This window comes from Barbus barbus (assembly GCF_936440315.1).
Source record: "Barbus barbus genome assembly, chromosome: 30".
Lineage (NCBI taxonomy): Eukaryota > Metazoa > Chordata > Actinopteri > Cypriniformes > Cyprinidae > Barbus > Barbus barbus.
Genome location: NC_136758.1, coordinates 26,491,475 through 26,502,607, shown reverse-complemented (window position 1 = coordinate 26,502,607; position 11,133 = coordinate 26,491,475). Strand labels below are relative to the sequence as shown.

General features: G+C 33.9%; 1 protein-coding gene across 2 annotated transcripts; it reads left to right on the top strand.

Annotated features, from left to right (window-relative positions):
- Positions 1-472: 472 nt before the first annotated feature.
- Positions 473-3,010, top strand: LOC306850011 (phospholipase A and acyltransferase 2-like). 2 transcript variants are annotated; one of them, XM_079385419.1, is made up of 4 exons: positions 473-961; positions 1,040-1,169; positions 2,053-2,306; positions 2,392-3,010. In XM_079385419.1, exons 1-4 carry the CDS (start codon positions 953-955, stop codon positions 2,455-2,457), a joined length of 459 nt encoding a protein of 152 aa, XP_079241545.1. In that variant the 5' UTR covers positions 473-952; the 3' UTR covers positions 2,458-3,010. The 2 variants fall into 2 exon arrangements, with proteins under 2 accessions (XP_079241545.1, XP_079241546.1); XM_079385420.1 differs by having other exon boundaries at positions 771-961; positions 2,059-2,306.
- The last annotated feature ends 8,123 nt before the right edge of the window (positions 3,011-11,133 follow it).

Here is an 11,133-nt window from a genome sequence, read left to right as displayed (position 1 = left end):
TGAACTAAAATAAGACTGCTATTGCAGAATTCCCTGACTCTTGCTACTCTCATTAGTGCTGTTTTCTAGCATCACTCCTAGCGCACATACTGTACTTGTGCTTAGGAAATATTAAACTAAACTGCTCAAAAATGCTTATACAGATATGAATAATACCTCAAATCAAGCTGCATGTTGAGACCCAATCCTAAAGCCGTGCTATAAACCACCCAGAACACCTTTTAAATTAAATAACACAACTCAAAACACCATAACCACAAACAAAAAATATGTCAGTCTGTTTGAATAATTTGTCATTTGATGATAGTTTCATGATCACTGGGTTTGAACTTATGGTAACTTATGGTTTCTTAAACCACGAGGAGACGCCTCATGTTAAAAGTCTGAAGGTCCAGCACCATGATGAGCGTGAGGCATTCATCAGCAATTTGCATTTTACTTGCTTCAAGTTGATGAGCAGATGTTTCCTGATAAAAAGGGAAGTTATTATCTAACTCACTCTTGAGAATCTGTTGCATCAGTTAACTTGAAACGTCTCTTTCTAAACGATTGACAAATAAAAAGCACTGCAATTCCAGTTGCAATTCCATTATGTCTATTCCCTTAGTATTATTCACTAAGACATTCAAATATCAATATCCAGTACATTCACAGATAGCAATAACAAAGGCCTTCATTTGAATGTCTTTTCTGGAGGCACTGAAGGAGAGTTCCTGGGTGTTTGTTTTTAGAGACGATCATACTTTAGCACACGAGTCTGTAGGATTCGCACCACTAACCTGAACTTTCATTGTTCTTGTAGCTGATAATCTAACAGGCTTCGCCCATAAACCTACCCGCTGGCATTTGTGATATCAGATCTGATTAATGCTTCACTGCTCTTTAATGAAGCACTCGCTGTACATCTCCAGCGTTCTTGACAGTCAAGGCATCGATAGCACAGCGAACACCAATGGGACTGGTGAGCATCGTTTACGTTCTATCATGCTATTCAAATCTATTTTCATGATATCTTTTAAACAGTTGTGTTTTCTTTCAGCATAACTCTCATCCGAAGCTGTACCCCGGAGATATTCTTGAGTTTCCTGGCAACAGTTACTTTTCTCATTTTGGCGTTTACTATGGTGAAAGAGACGGAGTTCCTTATGTGGCCCATCTGACCATCAGAGGTGAGTCTGTGTGATCTTTTAAAAGAATCATTTATTCACCTTCAGGGCGTCCGAGATATAGATGACTTTTTTATATCAGGACATTTGTAGAAATGTAGCATTGCACCACTGTCTCAGCAATGGATGCTCTGCAGTGAATGGGTGCCGTCAGAATGAGAGTCCAAACAGCTGATAAAAACATCCACACCACTCCACACCAGTCCATCAGTTAATGTCTTATGAAGTGAAAAGCTGTGCGTTTTTAAGAAACAAATCCATCATTAAGATGTTTGTAACTTCAAACTGTTAATTCTGGCTAAAATACGAGCCCTCTATTCATTATTTACTCATTTAACTTTAAACCGTTGCTTCCGGACAAAATATGAGTTAATAAGCCATAATAATGCTTCCAGTGAAAAAGTCCATCTCCTGTCGTCTCTCACATCAAAATCCACCCACATATTTGTTTACAGTTGCTTTGGACCGGTTTTGATTATAAACGGTGCTTGATCTGTGCAGATTTCTCTCCTCATTCAGACAACTCTTTCACTGGAGAAAGAAATATAATGAATAGAGGGCTCGTATTTTAGCCAGAAGTAACAGTTTAAAGTTAAAAACATCTTAATGATGAATTTGTTTCTTACAAACACAGCTTTTCACTTCACAAGATGTTAACTGATGGACTGGAGGGGTGTGGATTATTGTGTTTTTATCAGCTGTTCTGACTCTCATTCTGACGGCACCCATTCACTGCAGAGCATCCGTTGCTGAGCAAGTGATGCAGTGCTACATTTCTCCAAATCTGATGAAGAAACAAACTCATCTACATCTTGGATTACCTGAGGGCGAAGACATTTTCCACAAATGACATCGTATGACTGTTCTCATAACATCTCTTTTCAAGATTCAGACACCAAACTCCTTCTTTTCGGCCGAGCTATAAACGCTTCCGTAAAGCTAGACCCGCTTGATGTAGTCGGGAAAAAATTCAAGGTAAGAAACTACCTGGATGACAAGCATCCACCACGAGATTTCTACGTTCTCATCAAGCCGGACATCGATGAAATCATGATGAAACCCATCACCTTTGACATCCTGTTCAACAACAGCGAACATCAGGCCACGATGTTACGATACGGGGTTAAAAAGTCAGAGCAGGTAAAACATTCTGTACACAAAATATGCATTGGTAAACATTGGTAGTCAAGAACTTTTCAGTAACTTTTTTGAAAACTGTTTCCAGATTGAAAAAGTCTATTCCAAGATAGTTCCCACCTGGAAAGATTTATTTGAGAAGAAAAAGATTTGAGAGCCACATCTTCTGCATGAAGACGCGACTTCAAGATCATACAAAAACTATTTCTTTCTTAAATTATTCATATTAAAAAATATCCTATGTCAAATATATATGCATAACTTTATTGTACAACGTTATTTGATGTTAAATGCAATCTGAACAAGCTACATAATCTTTGTTTTTGTGAATGCATTTGGTATCTGAATATTTTCAATAATTGTCCAGAAGGAGGCGACAAAGAGTTAAAATTTGCATTGGATTTAGAATAAAGAAGGTAAACAGCTAGAATTTAAACCCTAACCCTAACATATCTACATTAACTAGCAGAATGTCTCTTTCATAAAAATTTACTTTATTATTATTATAATTTTTTACGTTTTATTGTTGGAAGGGAAAATAGCTATGCTTGTGCGTTTCTCATTCATAGCTAATATGTAGAATTGAGCAAAATAAATGTCTCTGGCCTTTTAGATTAATATAAATTTGATATATAATCTACAGATTTTCATGTGCCATGCATACTAACATTTTGTAAAACTGAGTGTTTATTAAAATGGCTTCAACCAAACTTACGACTCATTTCTGATCAATGCATTTAAAAGTATTAATTTTATTTTTTTTCCAGTTAAAGCTTACATCAAATATTTATTTTTTATTAGTTTTAATTAATTTATTTTTAATATCTATTTATTTATTTAAATTCTCATGAAGTATTTGAGAATACCTATATATTTACAACTTTTATCAACTGGACCGCAAGCCGGTAAACACAATTTGACACCAGTAGAGGACGTATAATCATCACGACAAAGACTGAATTGGATACAAAAAATGAACTGAGTATTTCAGTAGCTCACTGTATTTGGATGATCTTGTGTTCACTGTGGCATGACGGAAAAGGATGCAGATGTAGGTGAGAGAGGGACAGTTCCCCAAACAGAAGGTGGCAGAAAAAGGACATATTAATTTGAAAATGATGACACATCCTGGAAGTCTTTATATCCTAGCTAAATGTGATACCAAACCTTTTGACAGCTAGTGTAGCGGTGATCAACAAACCTCGGAGCTCTCCAGAGAAAATAATCATCATCCCAAGATCAAACGAGAAAAGACTAACTTAGTAGCCTACTTTAGAGGTGGATTAGTTCTTAGAAAATCAGGAGGGTTCTGTGAATCAGTCTTAAGATGAGGTAGCAAACACTAGACCCTAGCCTAACAAAGAAGGGCCGTATAAACTAAATCAGCTGGCAGTGAATTTTATTACAACAGGATCTTTAATACAAATTCATTAACACACAGAAGAATGATTAATCCAGGGCAAATAGTTCCGCATTATTGAAATGAAGACTGGAAAATTCATTTGTTATTGTGACGTTAAGTTGTGAGTAATGATTAGGCTAGATGACATTTAATGAAAGTCTCCAATCTGAGAGAAAAGGCAATATATTGGAATATATATATATATATATATATATATATATAGGACACATAATTGTAGGCTATGCCTTCAAAACTAAGAGAAAAGACAATATTGGAGAAAACAATATAAATAATGAATATTTTAGTATCAAATATTCTGTCTGTATGTGACTGCATAACCTCATATGTTTGTAGATATATATATATATATATACATAAACACACACACACATACTAGATAAACTAGATACATCAATAATCAATATAAAGATTTAATTTACATGCAATTTTTGTAAATATATACATATTACAAGTACATATCAAATACATTTTAGAAATTATATATATATATATATATATATATATAATTTACAATTATAATGTATATACATTATAAGGATAATAAGAATAATAATAGTAATATTAATAATAATATTTTAAGTAACTAAAGTTAAAATTCTTAATACTTGCATTTCCCACAACGTAAAAATAATAGAAGAAAAAAAAAAAAAAAATTACAAAAAAAATCAACTGCATGCTGAATATTACAAGACTTTGAATGTAGGCTATATGATAGGCAGTTAAATCTAAAAATATAATTGTGAAATAGAATAGGCCTAAAACATTATAAATGATTTAGCAGAGCAGTCTTCTCTGTCCAGTCTGGTCTCTTCTGGTGTTTGTTGGTTGTAACCTTTTTTTTTTTTTTGCCTAAAATCATTGCGGTGAACAGAGATGTGCAGGTTACTTTTTACATTTTTTAATTAATTTATTCATTTCACAAAAAGGGACAGTGTACATTAATCAACATTCATGAATGTAAATGTACTCAAATTAGCCCAAAGGCTAGTTTTCATTGGTCCCTTTGCCAGATGTTATAAGGCCAAAAAACTAGAGGAAAAAAGAAACAAGACAGAAAAAACAATAACAACGAAATTCAACCAAAAACGTTTGATTTGGCACGTTTAATTTCAGATGACACTGATTGAGCCAGAATATGATTTTTGCCAGAACATCTGTCAACTTATTTGTAACCTCTTCTTGTTTACCATGCGTGAGAATGACTGTATCGTCAGCATACGTTATGATATTACACTGTTGACACACCATGGGTAAATCATTAATATACAAGCGGAAGAGAATTGGCCCCAATATGGACCCTTGTGGAACGCCAGTTGAAAGGAATAGTGAATTAGATTTGTAATTATCAATTTTTACTACCTGAGAACGGGAAGAGAGATAAGATTCAATTAAATTTATAGATTTTGTCGAAAAATTTAAATTGAGTAATTTTTGTAAAAGAATATTATGATTTACCGTATCAAACACCTTCTGTAAATCAAGAAATACAGCTCCTGCCACTCCACCTTTATCCATTAATGCCTTTACCTTTTCAGTAAAATAACAAGTAGCCGTTTCTGCTGAATGATTTATCCTAAAGCCAAACTGCATCGGATGTAATTGAAAAGGACTATTATTAAATTGGTTAATAATTTGTTTAGCCACCAGTTTTTCAAAAACTTCTGTGGGGAGGACACTAATTGGCCTATAATTGCTGGTTAAATGGGGATCACCTCCCTCAAATATAGGGGCCACAACCGTCGGCTTCCAAGAGAATCTCCCTTGATCTAACGAACTCTTAATGATATGTGTTACAGGGTTAACTATTGAGGAGCTAATTTGTTTCAATAAAAGTGTGTCTATACCATAGAGATCTTTAGCCCTTGAAGACTTAAGAGAGTTTTCAACATCTAACTTAGTTACTGGTCCTAATACTAAAGCTGTCTCACTAGCATTATTTGCTCGTAAATATGGTTGTTGTACTTTGAAACCTTGAGCAATTTTATCCACTGAATCAATGAAATAGTGATTGAAGGTCTGTGCCACATCAGTTGGGCTCTGTAAAATTGTATCATTAATCTTCAATTCAATTGGCCTTGCTTTGATATGATTTTGCCTGGTTAATTTTTTAATCTGTCTCCATAATTTTTGAGTTACCGTGAGCATTTTCAATAATTGTGATTAAAAAAAATCAGCTTTTGCTTTCCTTAATACTCTTACTACCTTATTTCTTAACATTACAAATGTATTTCTATCATGAGCCATCTTTGATCTTGTTGCTAATTTTAAAGCGTCATCGTGTTCCTTCATTAATTTTTTAATATTAACATTCACCCAGGACTGTCTGTTTCTTGTACCTACATTTCATCTTGACTGAAAAATCACTAATTGTAGATTGTAACTTTTCTGTAAAGATTTGACTAGCTGTTTCTGAATCAGTAGTATGTAATAAATCTTCCCAGTTCATATTTTTATAGCTACATTAAAAATTTTTGGAATGCCAAAGAATTCCTTATTACCGGCATGTATATTAAATCGCTTGTCGCACCATATTATGATCTGACAACCCCTGTTATCATATTATAAGACTGTGTGATTCGTTCCGGTCTATTACTAAATATTAAATCAATCTGGGTACTAGTACTATTTGTTATTTGTGCTGACCATTTGAACCAGATTAAAACCATCAGCGATTTGCTTAAGCAATTGCTTCCCAATTTAAAAATTAAAATCACTCATTACAATAACTTCTTTCTTAAAATCACACTGGCATAATACCTTCTTAAGTTCATCATAAAAGCTATTATTTAAAGCAGGTGCCCGATAAATAACTATAAGTGAAAATGACATCTGAGATGAGAGAATAATATTTAAACCTATACATTCTAGATGAGTATGATTTTGCCATAGGATCTCATTACAAAGGATAGTGTCTCTCACATAAATCATAACTCCCCCTTCCTTTCATTTCAATCCGATCCTTTCTGTAAACATCATAACCTGAGACATTTAAAGCTGCTGATGGAGAGTTAGCATGGAGCCGATAAACAGAGAAAATCTAAATTAGATTCTACTAATATATGATTTATCTGATCACTGATTTTAAACTTCATATATTTAGGTGTCCACCTAATATAGCCTTTGGTTTTGCATTTGGATCCCAAATGATTTTAGAGTTATTTATGGTAACTTTAGTAAGACGTCAGTGAAAGAGTCAAACTAACAGACACTTCAGAATCATTTGCATAATTAATTATTCTAAATCTTACTGCAACATCTTGCTTTAAGAAAGTCAATTAACAGTCATAGTGGCAGCAAATATTCTCTGTTAGAATAAGTTCAATGTAATTTAGCTGTCTCGTTGTATTAAGTATGATATGACATTTTAATACTTCAGCTGGACTTTAAATCAAGCTTTCCAGTTCTTGCATTCAGATCAAAGGATACCTAATTTTTTATGGACTAAGCTCATTTATTAGCACATAAATGGCTTTTTTGTTTTTTTGTTTTAAATATAAATGTATAGGGTATTTAGTAAGTATATATAGTAAGTATTTCATATTAATCATAATCATCGTTTTGACAGCTTATTATTTTTTTTATATTACAAAACTTCAAAATCCCTTTCTATAAAAGTTAAATAAAAGCAAAGACGAAACGATTGGCAAACAGCCTACTCATCTAGTACATGTATCAGTTCTTTATAATAGAAATCCATCTGGGAATAGAAAGGAACCGAACCAGAACCCCAGTTTCATCTGTTAAGGCTCGTCTCTATTGTTTGCTTCAATATGAATGCAAGATTAAATCACATAATAAATTCATTGTGGCTGCATTAACACATAAGAGCAAAGCTAGCTCAAAGAAATCTCTCACGTCACTGGAAATAATTACTCCAGCACACGTCAATGAAAAAAAAAAAGCTTATTACTGTGCTTATTGCTGTCTTTTGAATGAATATAAATAGAAATAATCACTTAAGCTTAATAGCTCCTAAGATAATTACAGATTTAAAAAAAACAGCTTTATATTCAAGAGTGAAAGGAAATACAAACAGGGAATGCGCTAACTGCTTGAGGACTAATAGTATGGTAATTTCCACTGACATGATGATGAGGTTTAGGATAAATGGACATAGGAATGGACTCGTCACCATGTGAAGAGCCCAGAGTGTTTTTGAAAGAGGTCGGACATCATGTCTGAGCATCACATTCACGTATTTTCAAACAGCCAACAGCATGTAATGACAACCTGGATAACAACCGGTCAGCTTACATGGATCTGTTGACATAAGTTATAATGCAATTCCAGGGCAAGAATCAGTATTATATCACTCATACATTTGAACACAATCATAGTAATACTGACAAACACCTGAGCATTTCTGAACTTACCCCCAGCACATCCAAGTTTGTTTCTTCATGGGAACAGATTTGGAGAAATGTAGCATTACATTCATCTCAGCAATGGATCATCTGCAGTGAATGGGTGCCGTCAGAATGAGAGTCTGATCAGCTGATCATCAAAATAATCCACACCACTCTAGTCTGTCAGTTGTAAGAACCATCACTTCTGGCCAAAATACGATTTTTTAATCCATAATAACGCTTTCTCTAGTGTCTCCTCAAGTCCTCTCATCTGAATCAGGAGAGAAACATGCACAGATCAAGTACTGTTTACAAGTGAAAACAGTTCAAACAAATATGCTGGAATATTCTGATGAGAGGACAACAGGTGATTTTTCACTGGATGAAGTATTAGTGTCATATTTTGGCCAGAAGCAACAGTTTAACATTTAAACATTCCGGTTTAGTTCTTACAAAAACACATCTTTTCATTTCTCAAGACGTTATTTGATGGACTGGAGTGGTGTGTGGATTACTTGTGGATTGTTGTGACGCCTTTATTCTGATGGCACCCATTCACATCAAACTGATAAGCATTGGTAACATTTCTCCAAATCTGTTTCAATGAGGAAACAAACTCATTTACATCTTGTGAGTAAATTCTCAGTAAACTTGAATTTTTGGGTGAACTATTTCTTTAAAGGCCAATTCACGCCACTAACAAACACGTTTGTTGGGTTTGGTTGGATCAGTTGGCGTCTGTTGCCGTTGGTCAGAGTTTGTTTTCACCCAAGAGAATATGTGTGTGTTGGGGCAGTGTGAACATGCCAGATATTTTCAGTAAAATTATAAATCCAACGGCCAACTTGTTTGTTGGTGTTTCCCTGTGCAGGGTGAATTGGCCTTAACATGATTTTCTATAAAGCTGTTTTGAAACGGTGTGTATTGTGAAAAGTGACTAAAGCGAGAGACTAAACTGGTTTGTTTTTGCAAAGTTTCTAAACAATATGTGCAACTTGCACTTGGAACAAACACTACATTTCAAAGTGTTTCATTAATAAAGACTTTTTGAAATGTCTCGATCATCAATTGTCGTGGCCCTCAAATCTGCTGCTAGCCAGCAATCTCCATGCATCACCTGTGGGATTGAGCATTTTGACCTGGTTTAGTTTGTCCCTTGTGCACAATAAACCTTGTGATCAGAAAAGCCTTGAGTATCAGCAGAATCGTCTGTCTGTCTGCATCCTTCATCTGATAAGTATAAAGCGATGCTGTCAAACAAACCGCCATTCTGAAACTTATTTTTACATTTTCTGAACAATATGTGAGCATCACAATGCCTTTATAACTAGGCAAAGCAATTTTATTTCAATAGCACTTTTCACAATATACACTATTTCAAAGCAGCTTTACAGAAAATCATGACGATCATTTTTATGCCTTGTAGTCGCATTTAGCAGATTAAAGCTGGGCAATAATATAGTTTACATTTTGCGATGATACAAGCAATAAAGCAGTTCAGGTTTGCTATATATAATATATGGCTTTATGTGAGTATACTGCATGTATGCTGATAAATTTGGATGTACTATATACAGTATGCAACTTTTAATATATCACTTACTGTTAATATAGTTTCAATTTTGAATGTGAATATAGCTACATATTTAGTAGTTGGAGTTTCATTTTAATTGTTTTGTTTGGCAAGATGAATACAGATTGATGCATATCACATGCAACGTTAAGGTGTTTAGTTGGCATTTTCAGACAATTCGAGGATACTTTTTTTAATAATCTGAAAACTCATCAATAAATTAAAATCCATGTTATGCATCCATGCTAATTAGGAAGTATTTGAACTTCAAAAATATTCCATCGTTACCAAAATTGCCTCAAACTCTAGCTGAATATGAATATGGTAAATAATTAAAGTGCATAATCACTAACCAGAAAGTATAACGATCTCTTTCAGTGAGTTTTCAAAGCAGAAACTTAACTCAAATCTTAGCAAACAGGAAGGATGTCTAAACACATTCTCTGTGCTCTTGAGAGTTTAGACACTGACACTCAGAGCATAATCTAAGGCTAAATGAAGGGAGCACGACTGTCTCTTTAGAAAACAGCGAGTCGCTTGTTACTGCAGAAAACGACCCCTTTGTATAGGAAATCATTTCCTTTTTGAAAAGAAGCAGTTGCATCAGTTCTAGTGCCGCTCTGCCTTCCTCTCTACACTCCATTATGAAACAGCAATCTCAGGTCAAGGCAGTCAGTCTGCTTTAACAAAGAGAGCGGCTGCTGTTCTTAAGGACGAGACACAGTGACTGTAATCAAAGCTCCTCCTCGGGAAATACCACACTAGTTAACAGCGGATGCTTTAAGAGTTTGAAGACATTTTAAGACATTACTGATAAAATTATGCTCAGCAAGGTTGCAGTTACTTGTTGAAAAAAACAATAAAAATGTGAAATATTAATATTTAAAATGTTTTTTATATGAATATATTTAAAAATGTAATTTATTTCTGTGATCATTACTCCAGTCTTTACATGATCCTTCAGAAATCATTCTTATATGCTGATTTGCTGCTAAAGAAACATTTCTGATTGTTACCAGTGATGAAAACAGTTGTGCTGCCTCATATGTTTGTGAAAACTGTGATCTTTTTTTTCAGGATTAACAGATGAATAGAAAAAGAACAGCACTTACTTAAAATAGAAACCTATTGTAACATTGTAAATGTCTTTACTATCACTTTTGATCAATTTAATGCATCTTTGCAGTAGAAAAGTTTTTTTTTCCCATTCTAACTCACCCATTATTAATAAACTATAGCAGATAATGTGTACATTAAATGAGAAATAATATTTTGGAGTATGCACACAAAAAACTAATTGAATACACAAAATCCTTAAAGGTTAGATTTATGTTTCTACAACTGACCGTGAGTAGAAATGACCACTTCTATTAAATTAAATTCTGAATTGAACTTATTGGCTGATGTCACTAATCAAAAAATGGCCAATTAGAGTGATTGGTCTGGACAAAATATCAATGTTGGAAGCAACCATAACTCTATTAATGA